The following is a 21,063-nucleotide window of genomic DNA, read 5'->3' as shown; positions in this document are numbered from 1 at the left end:
ATATAATATTTGATACTTTTTTAAAAACCTGTTTTTTTTTTTCCTTTTTTTTTCACTAACTAAAGAAAACGACAGTCTACACTCTATTTTTAAAACTGAATCAGACTTCCCGCTCGTCATGCTTAAACCAATGGAACGTTTGTTGTTGTCTCTTATCCTCTTCTTCTTTTGCTGGTGCTCCACCGCCACCTTCGCCGCCGCGGCAAATGACACCGCCGTCCTTGCCCTCTTCCGCTCCCAAACCGACCCCCACGCCACTCTCCTCTCCAACTGGACACTTACATTCAACGCCACCGCCTGCTCCGCCAATTGGGTCGGCGTAAACTGCACCAACGGCCGCGTCACCGCCCTGTCCCTCCCTTCCCTCAACCTCCGCGGCCCCATTGACGCCCTCGCTTCCCTCGACCAGCTCCGCCTCCTCGACCTCCGTGATAACCGCCTCAACGGTTCTCTCGCTCCCATCACCCACTGTCTCAACCTCAAGCTCATTTACCTCTCCGGAAATGACTTTTCCGGTGAAATACCGGCGGAAATCTCCTCTCTCCGCCGCCTCCTCCGCCTCGACCTCTCCAACAACAACCTTAAAGGCTCAATCCCGGCGAAAATCTCGAACATTTCACGCCTTCTCACTCTACGGTTACAGAACAATGAACTCTCCGGAATTATCCCGGAATCCTTGAATTCTCTCCAGCAACTCACGGAATTGAATTTATCTAACAATGAGCTGTACGGGATGCTTCCTCGGAGTTTATACAAACGCTTCGGCGGGAATAGCTTCGCCGGAAACGAAGGGCTGTGTGGGTCCCCTCAGCTGCGGTGTTCACACGCCGGACGGCCGTTAAATTCCTCGTCTTCTCAGACGGTTCCGTCGAATCCAAGCTCGTTACCGTCAACTCCCACGGCGGCGATCGAGGATCCGGGGAAGAAGCACCGGAAAGGGTTGGGTAGGGGAGCGATTGTAGCCATTGTGGTGGCGAATTCCGTGGCGCTTCTGGTAATCGCGTCGTTCGTGGTGGCGTTCTACTGCGGAAAGTACTCTCGCGAGACGTATTCTGTCTCCGGGAGCGAGAGCGGCAAGCGGAGGAGCAGCTACTCAAGCGAGAAGAGAGTTTACGCCAACAATGGCGGCGGCGCCGCCGACAGCGACGGCACCACTGCCACCGATCGCAGCAGGCTCGTGTTCTTCGACCGGAGGAAGCAATTCGAGCTTGAGGAACTGCTCCGAGCATCGGCGGAGATGCTGGGCAAGGGCAGCTTGGGAACCGTCTACAAGGCGGCTCTCGACGACGGCCGGACGGTGGCCGTGAAAAGGCTGAAAGACGCAAATCCTTGTGCCAGGAAAGAGTTTGAGCAGTACATGGATGTGATTGGGAGGCTTAAACATCCCAACATTGTAAAGCTCAGAGCTTACTATTATGCCAAGGAAGAAAAACTTCTTGTCTATGATTATCTACCAAATGGAAGCTTACACTCCCTTCTTCATGGTAAAATTTTCACAATTTAATGCATTTTCTTCTAGTACTATGTTTTGGTCATAACAATTGAAGAATGTTCACAATTTGTTTTTGGGTGACAGATTGTCCGTAAAAATCACAGTGTGAGAGTTTCACCCTCTTGTAGGAGTGCCTCTTTTTTGACACTGGTCTTCTCACCTAAAGTGTTGTTATTACCGCTCTACAATACTGTTGAGCGGGGGTATAAGACTTTTAAGGCAAGAATTTTGCCTTTTGTGGGCAAGAATGTGTTCTTGAACTCATAACCTTTTTGATTGTTTGATTTGTCTTGATATTGAATTGAAGAATGTGTTCTTTCACCTACACGGGTAGTTCAGTTTATTTCTGGGTGACAGACTGTGGGTAAGGACAGTAGTGTGAGAGCTTCACCCTCTTGTAGGGGTGACTCTTTGTGGGTACGGGTCTTCTCACCTAATGTGTTGTTATTTACCCCTCTACAATACTGTTTGCAATGAGAGTTTTAGAGCGAGAATTTTGCCTTTTGTGGCCAAGAATGTGTTCTTTGAACCCATAACCTTTTTTATTGTTTCATCTGTCTTTGGTATTGAATTGAAGAATGTATTCTATCTGAACTGTATATTTATATGCTCCACAATAACTGTATGGTTTTGTTGATGTTACAGCCAATAGAGGGCCGGGGAGAATTCCATTGGATTGGACAACAAGAATTGGGTTGGTGTTGGGGGCAGCAAGGGGACTGGCACACATTCATGAAGAATATGAAGAATCAAGAATCCCCCATGGGAATGTGAAGTCATCAAATGTGTTGCTAGACAAGAATGGGGTTGCCTGCATCTCAGATTTCGGGTTGTCGTTGCTTCTGAACCCCGTCCACGCCATAGCCAGATTGGGAGGGTACAAGGCCCCAGAACAGGCAGAAATCAAGAGGCTATCACAGAAAGCAGATGTGTACAGCTTCGGGGTTCTGCTGCTGGAAGTGCTGACAGGGAGGGCTCCTTCTCAGTACCCTTCTCCGACACGGCCAAGGGTGGCGGCAGAGGAGGAGGAGATGGCGGTGGATCTGCCGAAATGGGTGAGATCAGTGGTGAGGGATGAGTGGACAGCTGAGGTGTTTGATCAAGAACTGCTGAGGTACAAGAACATTGAGGAAGAACTGGTGTCAATGCTGCATATTGCATTGGCTTGTGTGGTTCAGCAGCCTGAGAAAAGGCCTGCCATGGCTGAAGTTGCTAAGCTCATAGAGGAGATCAGGGTGGTGCAATCTCCTTTGGGCGAAGACTATGACGAATCGCGCAATTCGATCTCGCCATCTCTTGCCACCACCGAGGATGGAATGTAATGGCATATATGATATGATTTCCGGTTTCCACTTAGGTCTGCAATAACATGTTGCCATGTAATATTTGTTTGCTTCATTTGTGTAATTCCTTTGTTGTGCTGCATTTGGGAAGATGAGCTGATCTAGCCTAGATAGCAGGTGGTCAAGAAACCAGATCCCATGATTTCAATGTAATTCTTTGCATTCTAAATTCTACTCCGGATCCTTTTTCTTGGATTCTTGGTTTGAGCATGTCAGTTATGGGCACTAGGCTGATTTATCTCCTTGTGATTCAGCTAGAGTCACAAAAATAGAGTTTATCATCACCTAAGAGAGATAGATTGCAATAAAAAGACCGTGTAACAAACTCAGTAAAAAAAGTACTGAAAATAATCGAACTCATAATTTTTAGTACGAGAATCATATTTCAATCAATTGACCCAAAAATCCTGAAATCAGTGACTGAAAAATACCTAAAGGTAAAATGCCCAGAATGAAAGGCCATTAACTGATTAACAAAAGACAAACGAGTCAAAAGTTAAATGCTGCATCTATGCTGGTCAAAAAGGGTTATGAGGTAAATGCTTTTCCCCATTGCCGACTACTTTAGCTATATAAGAATGGTACAAGGCAAAAGGGTTTGTGGAAAGGAAAATAAAAAGATGTACTCCACAATTTTTTTTATTCTCCATTATCTGTTTTCAAGTTGAAAAAATATGTAAGTAAACGCATTTTTTATACTCCTCTGGAAGAAAAATGAGAAATTTCTCCCATAAATAAACCCATTTTAGTTTCTCTCATCTAGTACACAAATTTGTAAATTGTGATCAATGTTGAGACCTCATCACTATTACAGATCTGGGACAGTTTAGAAGTAATCTAAGTTAACTCGACAGACTACTCTCAAATTGTTGCCTACATGACATAACCATCGTTTTAAAGTACCTATTATACAATACAGAGCTGCACCTTCTCCTTGTGTGACTGAGCCTTCAACTAACCTGGAATCTGGATGGTGACGTGATTATAGGTTCCTCTGTTCTAATAGTTGGGAACGTAATCTACTGCGTTATCAAATACTACTAGCTAACCCTTCCTGTTTGATCAATCAGAGTTCCAACTGGCTCTCCGGTTAATGCCCTTGATATGTTCCCGTGATCGTGAAGATTGAAAATGACCACTGCGAGAAAATGGAATAAATGGGTTTCAGGAAATGTTTCTTCCCGAATGATTAGTGGGTTAAACGCTTCCACTGAGTGAGCAAGGCTCAGTTCTCTTATCTAGTTCAATGAACTATGATGATTATTGGTATAGAAAAACACGGATGTAGAAGTTGCAGTGAAAGTGAGGAGGAAAAGTACCAACCTGGAATTCCATTCTCCTCGCAGCAATTAACAGCCATCATGTCGATTGGAGCAGCCCCTTTGGAAGCAAGATCCCGGTAGGAAATGTGCTCAGCTGCTAAGTTGTTGCTTCTTGAGTCACAAACGTACACACCTTCTACATTTGTGCCTTTAAGCATGGCCTCGGCGTGAACTGGGGGAAAGGAAACGATGTCAAGACCATCTCATGACAGGGAAATAGATTTCTTAAGGATTTTTACTCTAAATTTTGATAGAAATATAGAATAATCAATAATGGTCAGTGTCATACTCTCAGAAGCTCTAAGAGCTGCGGCTGTATCAGTAGTGAAGAGTGAAATTCCTGTGCCAGCTCCAATACCACCAAAAATCACAACTCTTCCCTTTTCGAGATGGCGGATTGCACGTTGCCTATTGTATGGCTCGGCAACCTCTGGCATAGAAAATGCACTTTGCAAACGAGTCTGCACACCCAATTTTTCCAGTGCTGACTGGAGCAGCATGGAATTCATCAATGTTGCCATCATCCTATGAATTACCAGGAAATCGAGGAAACAATCAGTTCAAAACTAATGACAAGTACCATTATTGAGCGTGGATAAAAGGAATTATAACACCATTCCATCACCAAAGTTAGAGGGTTCTGGTAAAGATGGGTGACGAAGTATAGTGAGGCATTGATGCACAGTGAACAAATCTGTAAATCTTTTTTTTATTGAAACAAAATTGATAAATCTTTATCTTATCAGCATCACAATTATTAATTGCAAGAGGATATGGATCATAAAACATATGTGCCACTCCTGAATCATATCCACAATGAAGCAGCAAGTAATCAGGAACAGAAAGGTCTCAAGTTCAAGTTCACTTTTTCAACGAGACTGAGCTTCACCTATTCAAATACAGGATAAATCCAACAATGTATGAAAATTACCCAATTTGATAGGCAGTGCATCGATCTAAACCAGTTGATGTAACCCATGAATCACCACAAAAGAAATTACGGCCTCCAACAACTACTGCCACCTAGAGTAACAATCAACATACATATAACAAAAAAATTATTAAAATGCAGAAACTCATTTAGAAACAACAGAAGTAGAAGAGAAGCTTCTTCAATTATACCTCTACACCAACACGGCAAGCAATAGAAATTTCTCTAGCAATCAGCATAGCCACCTATCACAATAAAAATCAAATCTTCCAGTTCACAGATGATATCTTGACAGGAAATTATTTTCCCATTCATCATTGCAAAGGCAAAATGAAAGATTCCACAATAATAGCATAGTCTTAAGCCAGAAAAGTATAGTGGTAGGGAAACACATAAAATGATGGGCTCTTTTTCAATTGATAGTTAGAAGGCCAAAATGCACAATTTGGTAGTTGTAAATTTCGTGCCAGATCTTTCCGAGTTCACACATTATCCAGAAATGTAACTGATTTTCTCATCTCTTCCTGAGGATGGCATATAACTGGAAAAACAGTGACTCTTTTTGTAAACAAAATCTAATAAATTCTTAAACATTTTATCTGATAGACCAAGGAAACTACATATGTACCTTTGGATCAATATTATTCTGTGTGGTTCCAGCAAGAGCAGCACCACTAATCTTAAAAACAACTCTTCTCCACCTTGGACCACCAGAAGATTTTAACTTCATATTGTTAATCTGACCTCCGGGACCAGCAATTGGTGTTCCAAATCTGAAAAAATGATTTTTTTTTCTTTAATGAAACTGATGATCCATAGACAAAAATGAGAGAAGTGTGTAGACCCAAACTCCCACTTGAAAAGGACATCAGAAATTGGGAGACAATAATAAGTGAAGCCAAAAGTTTTGTGCTTGGTAACTCTAGAGATCAGTCCCTCCATCAAGAATCAAGATCAATTGTAGAGCCAAAAGTATAGAATTATAGATAATTTATGCTCATACAAATATCAGTGTCAAATGAATTGGGAAACTTCAAGAGAGCCACAAGTCCTAATAGTCCCTTATTATTCAGTTTGCATAGATAAAAGTAAAAAAGCTAATGTAATAACAGAGTAACAGAGACGTATTAAAGCAAATGAAGGATGTAAATATGCAATACCTCTTAGTCGGTCGAGCCAAGTTGCCGGATTTTTCCTCCTCAACTACAGCCTTCGTCAACAAGGAGTTTCCGACTATCTGTTCCATTTGCTTGAACCACGGCCAGTGGCTCGCTGAAATGCCGCCATTGCTCATTCGATGCCTCTCCAGCTTATACCTCTTCTTCAAATTATCCACCTTGTTTTTGCACTGCTCCACACTCTTTGTTTGTTTCTCGCACCTGTCGCTCACCATCGCCGCCACCTCCTCCCAGTCCCTCCCTCTCAAATTGCCTCTGTTGAGCTGCATAAACTTCTCCGTATACGCCTCCAGTAGGCACGCGATGGCCGTGTCACTCCATTCCTCCCGGTCCTTCCTATACTCTCCACTTCCGCCGCCGCTGGAGGCGACAGATGAGTTGAGTTTTGACTTTTTGTATGAATACGGAGTTCCGTTTTCACTGATATCATCTTGCTCCGCACGCTTACCGTTCCCTGCACTAGCTCGAGATCTACTAGGATCGGGCTCGGTTTCGTAAGGATTGGAATCATTCTCGTATGGATTCATCCCGACCACGTGATACGACGAGGAATTGCTATCTTTCGGATCCGGTTGAGAGCAGAAAGCTCCTCCATCGCTGTAACCTTCGCCCTCAGGAGACACGACATCGTCCTCGCCGGAAATGTCCTTGGGACTACTGCAGTGTATAGGATGCGCGTGGATTTGGGAGGCCTTGAAGCGGTGAGATGAGAAGGCTTGGTGGTGGTGGTGATGGTGGAAATTGGGGTTAGCGTTGGGTGTAGTGGCGGTGGGAGTGGCGTTATCGTCACCGAGAAGAGGGAAATCGTCGTCACAGGATGCCATGAGAGGGCGGAGAAACGTTAGTGTTAGGGTTCTCAGAGACGGAACGTTTGAGGGTCACCGTTACGGTAACACGATGCCGTGAATTTGGACGATGGAGGTGGAACCGTTAGAAGAAGCAGTGTAGTCACGGGCCTTTACGTTACTCACTTATTTGCTTGAAAGGACCTCTTTTTTTACATAAATTTCACGTCTCCCCATTTTCTTTTTCTCCCCTAAACTTACTTTCTACCTATCATATTTTGCTCCCCAAACTTTTTCCATTACATGGAAAAATCACTACTTACTATCTACAAATCACTTTTGAGTTGAAGTTGTAGATTATGGTAGGAGATTTAGACTTGAATTTAATTGCGTCATTCTCCATTAAATGCATAAATAAATAAAAAAGTTTTATTGGACCTTTACAACATATATTTACCGTAGGAAAATATAACTTATAAGTTATTGTGAGAACATTTTTATTCAAGTTGATCGAACATTTGATTTGATAGTTACAAAATTCTAAAATTAATTATTAATGAGAGTTGTTTTTTTGTTTTTTTTTTTAGTTTAAATCAATTAGCTATCAGCAACTTAAGTTGGTCTTTTTAGTTTGAGCTAATCAGTTATAGACAACTTATGTTGGTTCACTCATTGTGATCATTTGCTGTCTATATTCACAAAACAATTCAATGACTTCACCCATGGAGTATATTCAAATAGTGGTTACAAACTTTGTGACACTAAAGCTGAAATCAATTTATCTTGACATATATCTTTAGGGATGTTGACAAGTTGTATAATATCAAGTTCAAAGATACTTAAACAACATAAATACCTTACATGTTTTTTTTTTTTTAGTGACGTGGAAAATCTCCAAATTTTATTTTCTTTTGAGTGATGAGGAAAACTCGCAATCACATAACAACATCTTCATATATATTTGTAATTAGAGAAAATAGTTAAATACACCCTTAAACTTTATAGTTTATACGGAAAGTCAATTGACACCTGAACTTAATCATGTGCAACAAACGGGTTCAAACCGTTTGATTTATGAACTGCCAACCCGTTCGGTTTCGATTTTTATTATTTATAGCAAATCCGTTTATTTTAGTTATTAACCACATTGGATATTAAATTTCAAGTTTGTTCAAATTGTACCCCAAAAAAAAAAAAATCATATTAAATTAGTTCAACCTTACAACTTAGTGAAGTAAACTTACAAGTTACAAAATACAAATTACTAGGGGTGTGCAAATTTCGGAGAAATTTCGGTTAACCGACCGAACCGACGAAATTCGGTTAACCGTTTTCGAACCGAAATATTTCGGTTCGGTTAATGGTTAAAGGTTTTCACAAAATTCGGTTAACGGTTAATTCGGTTCGAAAGTATCGGTTAACCGAATTAATCGAACGGTTAACCGAATTTTGGAATATATATAATATATAATATACTCCGTATTAAATATTAAATATATAATTACTAAAATCATAAATAGTCAAAATGTCAAATAGAATAAATAATAATATGAATTTATTATGATATGCATTTTATTTTAATTGGAATTCTTATTTTAGGAATAATTTTATGGATTTTAAAATTTAGGGTTAAAAATTTCGGTTAATCGGTTAACCGACCGATTAACCGAAAAAAAGTTCGGTTCGATCAATTCGGTAGAGTAAATTTTGGTTCGGTTAACGGTTAAAGTAAAAAAAAAAATCGGTTAAAACGGTTCGGTTAACCGAATGAACACCCCTACAAATTACATGTTACAATTTAATTGTTAGGCACAATGAAGTGAAGTTAAAACTTAATTATTAGAAATCACTTTTGAGTTGAAGTTGTAATTAATGGTAGGAGATTTAGACTTGAATTTAATTGCATCATTTTTCATTAAATGCATTAAAAAGAAGCTTTATTAAACCTTACAACATATTTACTTAAGGGCATCCCTATTAATAGTTGTTGGAGAGGTTTTTGAGGAGGCTAATAGTATGTTGATGAGAGAAAGTAAGTGAGCCCCTGAAATGAAGGAGTTTGATTTTTGTCAACATGTAGGCCCCACCAACAAAGAAGAAAAGTCATAATACCTTGCGTGAGGCGCAAATCTTGTGCCCAGCCGGAAGCATAAATCTTTATTATTTTTGTTTTTTTTTTAGATTTATTTTTTTCCCTCCCTTCTCATCTTTTATTTCAGAATTACACTTGCAAAAACTACAACTATTGAAAATACAAGGATGTGATTTTTTTTGGAGTTTTTTGTGGGGCCTAATATGATGTGAAAGAAAGAGAATTGAGTAGAGATAATTTTAAGTCCACTGCAAAACATGGTTTTTTGTGTTGTTCATTAAAATATAAAAAATTCTAAAATTCATAAAAGTTCAAATCTATAACCATTCATTTAGAACAATAATCAATATGTCATCACACTACATGATAGTTGACATATTTGAAATTAGTATATTTCACCATAAAACAATTAAATGAAGTTACATCAACCCCATCAATTTATGTGAATCTAACGTTTTCCTCCTCTAAATTATGTAGTGCTTCTGATAATCTGGCCACTACTTTCGTGGTCCACATGAACAGAACTGGCTGAAACTGAAAGCATATTCCACAAAACTATAAATTACTATTAACAACAAAAATGAAAATTTACGCAAGGCACAACTAAAAAAAAGCATACTAAGCTCGGTCTACTTGTTTCTACAGTTTCTCTCTTTTTCAAGCTCTCATCCTCTCTTGCAGTTAGCCCACTGGTTTTCAGCAAAGATGCATTCGAATCACTTGCTACTCGAGGAACCCATCAGGATGGCCTCCATCTTGGAGCCATCCAAAGCTGTAAGTCGCAGATAGTTGATATTTACTCACAATCTACCTGATTTAACAAGTCTTTTTTCTGCTTTGATGATTTATTTGGTCTTCGTTTCTGGGTATTTTCCTGATTGTCATATGGTAATTGCTTCAGAGTTTTTTCCCAGCATTGACGAAGATCGTGGGGACGTTGGGTCCCAAGTCTCGATCTGTGGAGGTCATCTCCGGCTGCCTTAACGCTGGGATGTCTGGTAATTTAAGGATTCCAGTTCGTTTGTTGGTGTGCTTGTACTTATCACTTATCAGTGCTTCAAAAAAAGTGATTTTTAATGTTTTATGGTTTTGTTGACCGATCGGTAGTGGCAAGATTCGATTTTTCTTGGGGAGACCCCAATTATCACCAGGAGACTTTGGAGAATTTGAAGACCGCTATAAAGAGCACTAAGAAGCTCTGTGCTGTATGTATTTATTCCTTGCTCATTCATCTTGTGAATAAAATAGGCTAGCATAAATAAATTCTTTACCTATCTGGTGACACTTAGCCATTTGAAAACCATCATTTTTGGGTCCAAAATGAAAGAATAACCTATCAATAAGTTTCTTCAGAGTGGTGTAAGTTTTATCTAATTCAGAGTATAGTGTTGGCTATAGAAGCAGCTAGCAGCTGAGACCTCTTACATGTGTGATTAACTGCAGACATGATTTATTTAAACGCTTTTATGTTAGGAGTATTTCTGTGCACTACATAGGCTGGGCTAGGTTACTCTTCAGTGTGCTGACAAAAGGAATTATAATGTGCTTTTGGTGATATTTTCAGGTTATGTTGGATACTGTTGGCCCTGAGTTGCAGGTTGTTAACAAAAACAAGACCGCTATTTCACTGAAGGCAGATGCTGCTGTAACTTTGACACCTGATAAGGGTCAAGAAGCATCTTCGGAAGTGTTGCCAATCAATTTCGCTGGCTTGGCTAAGGTTCGTTCCATTTCACAGTCCTCTTTATTATTCTAAATTTATGTTTGTTACTTTATAGGTGTTGGTCAACATATTTTTTGCTTCTTCTAAACTAGACCTTTTTTTTGCAGGCTGTGAAGAAGGGAGACACCATTTTTATTGGTCGGTACCTCTTCACAGGAAGTGAGGCTACTTCCGTTTGGCTAGAGGTATCGAGAGAAGTTCCTACTCTGATTCATTCCTTTTTCTCATGGCATGTCATTTGGGGGTGCCAGAGTTTTTTTTTTGGTCAGGCCATGAGGTGTCCTGAGCAGGCCCTAACTATAGGAGGCACCTTTAAGCCCGTACCGTACTCGGACTAATCCCCATTCGCACCGGGTCGGCCCAATTAAGGGGCAAAGTGCTGGCCAGATTGGTTTTTCCATACGAGAGGGGTTCGAACTCCCGACCTCTCTTAAGGGATGAGAGTGCACGACCACTCACGCCAACCAAGCTGGTTGGGGGTGCCAGAGTTTTGATAGTGGTTGAGTGGATTTCATATTACTGCTCTTTCTAGTGTTGGGGGTCTAACTATTACTTTTGAGGTCAACTTCATTGAAGAAATTTAGTGATCTATCTTCTGTATCATAGTGCTAGGTAAGATTGGTTTTGTGAATTTAAGCCTCTAATGGGTTGTGCAGGTAGATGAAGTGCAGGGCGAAGATGTGGTTTGCATAATAAAGAACACTGCAACTTTGGCTGGGTCATTGTTCACTCTACATGCTTCTCAAATTCATATAGATTTGCCTACTCTCACTGATAAAGATAAAGAGGTATTAATTAGAACTTCTTAGCACTGCAAACAACTTTGCCTGTCCATTAAAATACTTTTAGTTCCTTTCTCACGTTTATTCCTTTTTTCTGCAATGCATTTTCATTAATAATTGGCCGTATGGGCCATATTAACTTTGTTTTAGGCTATAAGCACATGGGGAGCGGAAAACAAAATTGACTTCCTTTCACTATCATATACAAGGCATGCTGAAGATATTCGTGAAGTAAGCTTAATATTTTGTTATATCCTTTTAGTTTGATTCATTAATCCATATTTTGAGCTCTTCGGATGCCCTAGACAATTTTATTAGTTAGTGTAGATGGTTCATTATTCATTACCAATTTGGCTCATGTTGGGTTTGTGCTTTCATTCAGGCTCGTGATTTTCTGTCTAAGCTGGGTGACCTAAGTCAGACGCAAATATTTGCTAAAATTGATAATGTAGAGGTAAGTTTTGGATGTTAGGATTTACTGCGAGGTTGCTGTTGCTCTCACGTTAGGTTGGTGCCATTTTAATAACGGGCAATATTGCTAGGATTTAACAGTTTGTTCTTTCTATATCCACAGGGATTAAATCATTTTGATGAGATTCTTCAAGTGGCTGATGGTATCATTCTTTCTCGCGGAAATCTTGGCATAGATCTTCCACCCGAGAAGGTTAACACAAGAACATCTTTTCTTGGATACTTCATAGTTATGAAGTATGGTTCCCCGAGAGTATCTTGCTTATTAGAAATGTGCGGTGGGGATTGCAGGTGTTTTTGTTCCAGAAGGCTGCTGTTCATAAGTGCAATATGGTTGGAAAGCCTGCTGTAATAACACGTGTTGTTGATAGTATGACTGACAACCTTAGACCTACTCGTGCCGAGGCTACTGATGTTGCTAATGCCGTCTTGGATGGTTGGTCTTGCTACTTATTCAATAACTTTAATATTTTTTTTTGGTCAGACCATGAGGTGTCCTGAGCAGGCCCTAACTGTAGGAGGCACATTTAAGCCCGTATCATACTCAGACTAATCCCCATTCGCACCGGGCCGGCCCAGTTAAGGGGCAAAGTGATGGTCATATTGGTTTTTCCATACGAGAGGGGGTTCGAACTCCCGATCTCTCTTAAGGGATGATGATAGTGCACGACCACTCACGCCAATCAAGCTGGTTTCGATAACTTTTATATTGCTCATTTAGAAGAACATAATAATTCTAAAGCTTTATGTTTATTTTCATCTCATTAGTTACCATTGTGACATCTTGCAGGAACGGATGCAATTCTTCTTGGTGCTGAGACTTTGCGCGGGTTGTACCCTATTGAGTGTATTTCTATTGTAGGCAAAATTTGCTCCGAGGTAGGTTAAGAACACTTTAGTTTCTGTCCTCACTTTTTGGTCTCGACTAGGTTGGAATGCTGTAGAGAACTAACCTTTATGATTGTTTTTGCATAAAGACTTGGCTTAGGTTTGAATCCTCGGCATTGTGTCTTTAAACACACACACACACACATATATGGAGTAATTACGTTGTATTTCTTATCCAAAAAGCGTAAAAGTAATTTGTGTAAACTCATAGTTGAGCTTTTCTGTTAAATAGTAAGCATCTACTCCAAATATCTATGCAGGCAGAGAAGGTCTTTAACCAAGATCTCTACTTTAAGAAGACTGTCAAATTTGTAGGGGAGCCAATGACGCACTTGGAATCAATCGCTTCATCTGCGGTATTTCAACTGTTTCATCTTGCTCTTCAAAGGGGGGAAAAAACGGTTTTTTTTTTTTACCCGCAAAGAAATGAAATGTTTCTATTTCCTACTTAACTCTTTAGGTGCGTGCGGCTATCAAAGTGAAAGCTTCTGTTATTATTTGCTTTACTTCGTCTGGAAGGGCTGCAAGGTACTTTATTAGTTAGTTGTTTTACTTTTTCTGGTTTTAACTTTTAAGTTGCAATGAGGTGTTTAGAAGTCTCTTATAGTGCCGTTTTATTTGTGGTCGACGTAAGATTTTCTTTTTGCTCATTTGAGTGCAGATTAATAGCAAAATATAGGCCAACAATGCCTGTAATATCAGTTGTCATTCCTCGGCTCAAGACAAATCAACTAAAGTGGAGTTTTACCGGTGCATTTGAGGTATGCCATTAATTGATGTTTTTGACATCTTTTCCGCTTCCCTTTTCTACCCGTTTGAATTAAGCGGATAAATAATTAATCACTAAGCAAATTGATAATTTTCTATTAGTAATTGCAGCAATTAACCACGTGAGGCTACAAAGAAAAAGACATCTCCTAATGATCCTAGATTGTCACCGTGTTTATTTGGCAGATACCCAACTTCCTAACGGTGTTTAATAAACTAACCATTTTCTCCAACGACCCCGTTTACACTAATTTTATAAACTCCCAATACAATCAACATGGACTTCAAACCCGAGACCTTATGTTTCGTGCTTCAACATTTACTAAATCAGCTAAAAGCCTTACATTTTTTGCACGTTTGAGCTGTTAGATGTATTTATTAGTCTTCTTCTTCTTCGTGGTCAGGCAAGGCAGTCCCTTATTGTGCGTGGACTTTTCCCCATGCTTGCTGATCCCCGGCATTCTGTAAGTTTCTCATTTCCCTTGAGATTGAATTTGCCTTTCGTTGGCCAATTGAAATTTGGAGCTTAAAACTCATATATTACTTGATACTCGTTTCTTTTGCTCTAAGAGTTGTTGAAACCTTAATATTAGGGAAAATGACATATTTGGTTCCTGAGATATACCTTAGGTATAGACTCACCCCCGTTATTGTCGTGCCTATTTTTGGTCATTTAGTTAATCTCAAAGTGACAAATTTAGTCTTTTTTTTGCTAATATTTCATTAGATTTGGATTGAAATTCATTATAGAAGTATATCCAGGTATAACTCAAAGACCAAATATGTCATTTTCCCTTAATATTAACTACCCCATAAAACACGAGTTTGGTGTGTTTAGTTTGCATGAACCTCGTTTCCCAGGCTCTCTTGAGAAGGTTTGGGTTCGAGTCATTGAATGTAACACTGTTTCCCAGGCTCTCTTGAGAAGGTTTGGGTTCGAGTCATTGAATGTAACACTATTCTTCTCTCGCCCTTTGCTATTCAGTCTTATCCGACTCTCATGTGTGATGAATTTTCAGGCCGAGTCTACCAATGCCACCAACGAGTCAATCCTGAAAGTTGCACTTGATCATGGCAAGGCCTCAGGGGTTGTGAAATCACACGACCGAGTTGTGGTGTGCCAGAAAGTTGGCGACGCATCTGTGGTCAAGATTATCGAGCTCGAAGAATAAAGACTTGTATCTCCCTGCTGCATTTGTTTTGAGTTGCCACACCATCACTATTTTGTTAGGATAACGTTGTACTGGTTAACATGTTGACTAATTAATAAAAACCGATTCTGGGCTTCATGGTTCATTTCATTCAGAGACAAGAATCAGAGCTCCCAGAATGAATAAGCAGAGACTATGTTGGTTTCTGAGCTTTGGTAAAACAGAGATGTAAATGAAATTATTGTATGATGTTACAGAAACAAGACAGTTGATGATCCTATGTTATGTGTTTTTTTTACATGGGTTCTATCCTGTAACAGAGTGGGATGGGTCAGTGGTTCTTTGGTGATGAAGATGATCAAGAAGCTCTAACTCTTTCTGCTGAAGCAGAATGACCATTCTGTCATTCTCCAATCGCTTCCGTTCATTTGTGAGCTTCTCCTTCTCCATCTCCCTCTCCTTTTTGCTGCTGTATTTCTCCCATTTAAGCCGCTGCTTCGCGAGCTCCAGTTTCTGGGAATCGAATCCGATTTGCTGTTCTTCAAGCTGCATCATTCTTGCTCTTATCCAGTGCCGCTTTTCCAGGGGGCTTCGGGTGCCGTCTTGGCATAGATTTGTTAGTTCTGTGCTTAGTTGCTGAAGCATTGGCGAAAATGATCCCGTTTTTTTCTGTCGCTTTCTTGATCCTTGTTCTTCTTCCTCCTCCACGCCGTGATCGTCATCTTCTTCGTCAGAGTCGGATTCTTCTTGGTCGCTTTCGCAGCCTTCTTCCGGGGCTTTAACGGCTAAATTAGACTCGATTCTTGCACTCTCGTTGGAATGCAAGCAGTTTTGTTGAGGAGCAGGCGGCTCCGAGGAACCGTCTGCGGCGGTTCCGGCGGTGGCGCCGCCGTGGCTGCAGCTGTTGTGATAGGCGCACATTTCTCGGAAGAATAAGTGCTTGGAATTTAGTAATTTCTTGACTTCCTCCTTCATCTTAGGCGATAAATCCATGGATTCAAGCAAGCTTTGATTCTCCACGACGCGACAGGCAGTCCCTTTTCCGAGAATATCATTCACCCTTTTGTATCGCTTGTTCAAATCGTTGAATTTATCCTCGCATTGCTGGGGGGAAACGGAGAATCCTCGCTCCATCATCGCCCGGGAAACCGATTTCCATTTCCCTTTCTTCTGCAAAACGCCGCCGCCATGGCCGCCCTTCTTCTCGTTAGCCCCGCCGTCAGGCACGCCTTCATCCCCAATATAATACACCACCATGATCAGCAGCTTCACCATATCATCCGTCCATTTCATCCTCTGCCATGGCGACATCTTCCTCTTCCCATCTTCAGCACTGCTCTGATCGGCAGTGGGCCCCCCGGCAGGCTCATCTTCATCACTCAGAGTTAACCCCTGAGCTTTCGGCTTACCGCCATAGCCATAAACTCCTGGTTTTGCAGCAGGTTGACTCTGGTGATGGTGGTGGTGGTCAAACGCCACCATGGACTGCTGCTGTTGCTGAATGTGGTTAGGGTTTTGATGGTGGAGTGACATTTCTAGCCCAAGCATCCCAGATCCCATGCTTGAATACATCCCACCAGACTCCATAAAAAGATCAAATCTTGACGACGACCCACCACTTTTACACAGAAAGAAGCTATCTTTTTGAGGAGCTGAGATGATAAAAATGCAGAAATTTTTTTGGGTCGAGCTAAAATGGCATAAGTTTTGCTGTGTATTTGGATGGATGGATGGATTGTAGTTTTCAAGAATGGGATTGCCAGGGATAGATAAAGAGGCATTTAATGGAGGAATAGTAAGACATGTGTAGCTGGTTTTGAGGTTTGGAGGTTTTGGTTTTGGAGTGTGAAGGTTGAAACCACTGCCCATGGTTTTTATTCCCTTCGAGATATAGCCGGAGGAGAGAGATAGATAGATATAGAGAGAGAGAGACCACAGGATTCTCCAAAACTGTCTGTCACCTTTTAAACCTTTGTTTGATGTTGTTTTTGACCTAACTTTTATAGTATAAGTTTGGGGTGGATTGGATCTTGGCCGTTGAATGAGGGGAGGTGGCAGTGAGATAAGCGGTGGAAGGTGAAGATGCAGTTTTGTGAAGAGGACTCCCTTTGATGACACGATGTCATCTTATCTGTGAAAAGTGGGGTTTGTGGGGCCCTACGGGAGTGAGCTGTGGGGCCGGCAGGTCGGGGGGGAGGGAGATATTTTGGGGGCTGCGGGCTTGGGTTCAGTGTAAATGGGCTTACAGTGAAATTGTTGGGCTTTCATTTGTATCGTGAGGAATGGGCTCAGCCTGGCCCATTTAGCTTTAGTAATTAGTATTGCGATTTGCGAACCGCCGGACCCTAACTTATTGCGATTTGTAAATCTGCGTCGTCCGGTCGTCCCTAACTCCTCGCCGGTCGCCGGTCGCCGGTTGCGACCTCTGCCTTAGCGAAACAGCGACGCTGCACTCCACCAATGAAGCGTCTTAGGCAACCAGTCCAACCACAGGTAATTTATTAATTTGGTATTTTAACTCTTTAATTCTTTCAAATTTATTACATGTTTTATACTTCTAATCATGCATAATTTTTATATAATATCCAAGAGTTTGAGATGAAGTGGGAGTCTAATTTGAGATGAAGTGAGAGTTTAGTTTGAGATGAAGTGGGAGTCTCACATTCTCAGCACTATAAATAAAGGCATTCATCTCATTCCGAATCACCATCCAAAGCTCTAAAGAAGCATTCATCTTGAATTTAATATAATCATTCGAACGGTACTATTTGTGTTTACATTACAGTGGTTTTTTTTTTTCGTGCTTTTCTCCATTATTTGGGGAAATTGAATCATCTAATTGATTCATAAGTTGAAAGTTTCTTGATAATTAAGAATTTCCATGTTAACATGTTTTGGGAAGAGTAGTAATGATATTGCTTTGAACTTCATTGCAGTTTGATAGGTTTCATGGAGACTGGATATGGCATACCAAATAGCCTTCAAGAGAATTTTGAGGATGGCAAAGACATTAAGATGTGTGAGTTTGAGGAGGGAGAATTGGTGAAGATGTTTTCTAAGACTAAATTAGTTTCCAATATAGAATCACAACAAACTAGGTCTGGAACTATTGGAACTGAGACCTTAGTTAATAAAGAGTCTGGCAGGAAGAAGGAGAAGAACAAGGGAAATAAAGGCACCCCATTTCCAAGTCTTAATCATATGAACTGGTTTGTACTGTGCAGTGCATGAAAATAGAATCTTTCTTTCTTTCTTTCAGGAAACTTTAATTTGGGAAATTGGGGGTATGTTTCATATATTTGTAGGATATGAGTGCTGATATTATACTATTCTCTGTTGTAGCTTTGTTACAAATGTGTGTAGACAATTTGGAGAAAGAAAATCTTATTTGATATGGGAGGCTGTAGCATGTCTTGGTCTATCAGCTGTCCGTAATCTTGTCAAAGAGGTAAGCTAGGTTCACATTCTGTTTGAAACTCGTTCTCGTGTATTTTATTTCTTCTTATTAAATGTACTAGCAAGCTTCTTTCATACATGAGCTGGTGCCTAAAAATTTATGAATGGCTAGGCTTGCTTCACTGCTGGAAATTATGGAATTTCTAACTAATTGAACTTTCTTAAATCAAGTCGAAAGCAAAAAAAAGTGGTCGGAACTAGACTTTTCACTTGATTTAAGATCACTTTCAGGTGGTCGGAAATTCCATAATTTCCAGCAGTGCTTGTTATCTATACTTGGAGAATTTAAAATATTAAAGTCCAGATTTTGTCATGTGCAATTCTGTTCAAATAAAAATATAATACCATTTGCAGGCACAAGCAATTCAGGCTTGTGGTGGACAGAAGACTGCTGATGGCCGGTGCTTTAGAACAGGTGGTAGGATATTATGGAACATCATCAAAGCACGTAGGCCAAATGCTTACAAACAGATAATTAAAAGGGGAGTGGAGTTTGAGATGAGTCGCTACAAAGAGTTAATGGAAAGGGAAGGCCATAGGATTTTGAGGTGGGTCACTGTCTTAAGAAATATTGCTTGCTGTCTTCCTTTTTTAGCAATGTCTGCATGGTTTATTGATTTTTTCATTGTTGGGATGGATATGCGTCTGTTTTTCCACATAAAACATCTTATTATCACAAGTATGTATCATACAATTGGAGATAAAAGATTTTTATTGAGTGGTCAATAAGTAGTTTATTGCAATTGGAGATGATGAGTCTTTGTTATCACATAGTACTGAAGTATGTATATTATTTTCTTAATGTTACTGTTCAATTGTTTTGCAGAAGCAGCACAAGAAAGTTCCTAAAACATCTGTAATGGAGCAAGAAGACACATCCCAGAATATCCCTGCAGGCACAGTGACAAATCATATGATAGTTCAATGCTTTAGATAATGGTTCAAGTTGTGCCAACTTTTGAACCACAACAGTTGTTTATAATAGATTACGGATGCCAGTTTCATATGATAGATCTGTTTGAAGAAGAGTGTGCTATAGTTTAATTTTGGACTTATTGTTGAAAGACCTGTCTCTTTACCATCAAACATAATAATAAGTAATGATGTTATAGCTCTTTTATATATATATATACACTAGTTTTTTTAGGTGCTTTGCGCAATTATTTTTAAATAAGTATTAAATTATTTTTAAATAAGTATTTCAAAATATATCAATGTAATATTATATATGAGATATTCATGCATAGGTAAATAAATGTTTTTTAAATTTGTTTGTTAAATTTGTTTATTTAAATCAGTAATTTAAAGTATATAAATGCAAGATAATATATTCATAATTTTGACTTTCACCTTGCAAAATATTAGCCGCCGATGAATAGCTTTCCTATAAAACGATGAATAGCTTTCCTATAAAACGATCCGATACCGTTATTAGATACAAGAATGAGAAATAGTGTGTATAGCTTTCCTATAAAACGATTAGATACAAGAATGAGAAATAGTGAAAGCCAATAATAGCATTACTATTTACTAGACTCTGTGTATGTGTATGTGAAGAGATAGTAGCCTATAATGTGCATTGAGATAACACCTGAATTCTTAAGTAAAAATGATGACATATATAGATTGTTATAAAAGTTACAGCAATATAGATGATGTTATATAGGTTTGATTTCCTAAACTCTCAGATAAAAGCAGCAATAGATTGCAAAATTGAGATATCAAAATAAAATAGGAATGAACAAGCAAAAGCCAGAAGGAAGAATGATTTCCCGGAGAAAAAAGTTCACAACTCCAGATACTGTATAATACTATCTAAAAGCAAGTACATCTAACCATACACAATAATGAGACGGGAATAATTCTACATTAATTTCCAAATTTTAAAAATGAGGAATCAAGAATCAAGAATCAATATGACAAAATAGGTACAAGAAACATGTGATTGATAGATCACAGATCAAGAAACAAGGAGAAGAGTACTAGCTCTACATATGGGGCAAGTCTGGTGAAGTACCAACCAAATAGCAATGCAATCCGAATGAAATTTATGGTTGCATGGGCAGAGAACCGTGGAGATTTCGCCTTTTTGGAAACCAGTGATACAAATAATGCATTCCTTCTCTTTCTCCTCTCCCTTTAAGCTCCCATCCTCGAAGCTTTTAATATTTAACCTTACTTCTGAGACTACTTGTGCTTCCACATTAACGTTGTTGCCGCCTGTGCTCTCTCCCGCCGCAGTTGGAGGTGGCGTGCTGATGGAACACCACCTTACACATGCACACCACAAACAAACTCCTACCATTGTAATGAGAAAATAAAAAAAACTCTCCATGTCTAGCAAAATAGATGTTAGAATATGAAGAAGAAGAAAACAATAATAAAATACTCTACTCATTCTTGTATATATATAGAATAATATTAGTAATAGGATTAGGAAACTAGTGAATAGGAATAGGAAACAAGGGCGAGGAAACTAATAATAGTGAATAGGAATAGGAAACAAGGGCTCTAATAAATAAATAATAATAATGACAGCTTAAATAAAATAAAAATAAAAATAATAATAAGAGAAAAGAGAGAGAAATTATGACCGGTCGGAGAAGCTTCCAGAACAGGAATCGCCGACGACCTCCTGGCTAGGGAAAGGCAGAGCTGGCAGAACTCTACGAGATCGGTTT

General features: G+C 39.6%; 5 protein-coding genes across 6 annotated transcripts; 3 read left to right on the top strand and 2 right to left on the bottom strand.

Moving 5' to 3' along the window:
• The first annotated feature begins 52 nt into the window (after positions 1-52).
• LOC109181639 (leucine-rich repeat receptor-like protein kinase PXC1) lies at positions 53-3,045 on the top strand. Its single transcript, XM_019331501.1, has 2 exons — positions 53-1,484; positions 2,138-3,045. Exons 1-2 carry the CDS (start codon positions 119-121, stop codon positions 2,812-2,814), a joined length of 2,043 nt encoding a protein of 680 aa, XP_019187046.1. The 5' UTR covers positions 53-118; the 3' UTR covers positions 2,815-3,045.
• Positions 3,046-3,543: 498 nt separating this feature from the next.
• On the bottom strand, positions 3,544-7,292 carry LOC109181640. The gene is made up of 7 exons (XM_019331502.1): positions 6,249-7,292; positions 5,717-5,861; positions 5,280-5,333; positions 5,089-5,180; positions 4,447-4,682; positions 4,159-4,329; positions 3,544-3,973 (listed from the first exon to the last, which is right to left on the bottom strand). Exons 1-7 carry the CDS (start codon positions 7,088-7,090, stop codon positions 3,876-3,878), a joined length of 1,638 nt encoding a protein of 545 aa, XP_019187047.1. The 5' UTR covers positions 7,091-7,292; the 3' UTR covers positions 3,544-3,875.
• A 2,427-nt stretch (positions 7,293-9,719) lies between these two features.
• Positions 9,720-15,206, top strand: LOC109181641 (pyruvate kinase 1, cytosolic-like). The gene is made up of 16 exons (XM_019331503.1): positions 9,720-9,917; positions 10,045-10,141; positions 10,251-10,348; positions 10,708-10,863; positions 10,974-11,051; positions 11,523-11,654; positions 11,799-11,879; positions 12,031-12,102; positions 12,223-12,312; positions 12,411-12,555; positions 12,910-12,998; positions 13,268-13,363; positions 13,468-13,535; positions 13,669-13,768; positions 14,180-14,239; positions 14,795-15,206. The coding sequence occupies exons 1-16, from the start codon at positions 9,849-9,851 to the stop codon at positions 14,945-14,947; spliced, it is 1,584 nt and encodes a 527-aa protein (XP_019187048.1). The 5' UTR covers positions 9,720-9,848; the 3' UTR covers positions 14,948-15,206.
• Positions 15,142-16,888, bottom strand: LOC109181642 (lateral signaling target protein 2 homolog). The gene has a single exon (XM_019331504.1). The coding sequence runs from the start codon at positions 16,793-16,795 to the stop codon at positions 15,233-15,235; it is 1,563 nt and encodes a 520-aa protein (XP_019187049.1). The 5' UTR covers positions 16,796-16,888; the 3' UTR covers positions 15,142-15,232.
• Positions 16,889-17,263: 375 nt separating this feature from the next.
• LOC109181644 lies at positions 17,264-19,484 on the top strand. 2 transcript variants are annotated; one of them, XM_019331506.1, is made up of 6 exons: positions 17,264-17,419; positions 17,517-17,687; positions 17,863-18,135; positions 18,269-18,374; positions 18,737-18,930; positions 19,209-19,484. In XM_019331506.1, exons 3-6 carry the CDS (start codon positions 17,876-17,878, stop codon positions 19,240-19,242), a joined length of 594 nt encoding a protein of 197 aa, XP_019187051.1. In that variant the 5' UTR covers positions 17,264-17,419; positions 17,517-17,687; positions 17,863-17,875; the 3' UTR covers positions 19,243-19,484. The 2 variants fall into 2 exon arrangements, with proteins under 2 accessions (XP_019187051.1, XP_019187050.1); XM_019331505.1 differs by lacking the exon at positions 17,517-17,687 and having other exon boundaries at positions 17,265-17,419.
• Positions 19,485-21,063: the final 1,579 nt, after the last annotated feature.

Source organism: Ipomoea nil, unplaced genomic scaffold (genome assembly GCF_001879475.1).
Source record: "Ipomoea nil cultivar Tokyo-kokei standard unplaced genomic scaffold, Asagao_1.1 scaffold1043, whole genome shotgun sequence".
Taxonomy (NCBI): domain Eukaryota; kingdom Viridiplantae; phylum Streptophyta; class Magnoliopsida; order Solanales; family Convolvulaceae; genus Ipomoea; species Ipomoea nil.
Note: the sequence above shows the minus strand (reverse complement) of the source record. Positions and strands in the feature narration are given on the sequence as shown.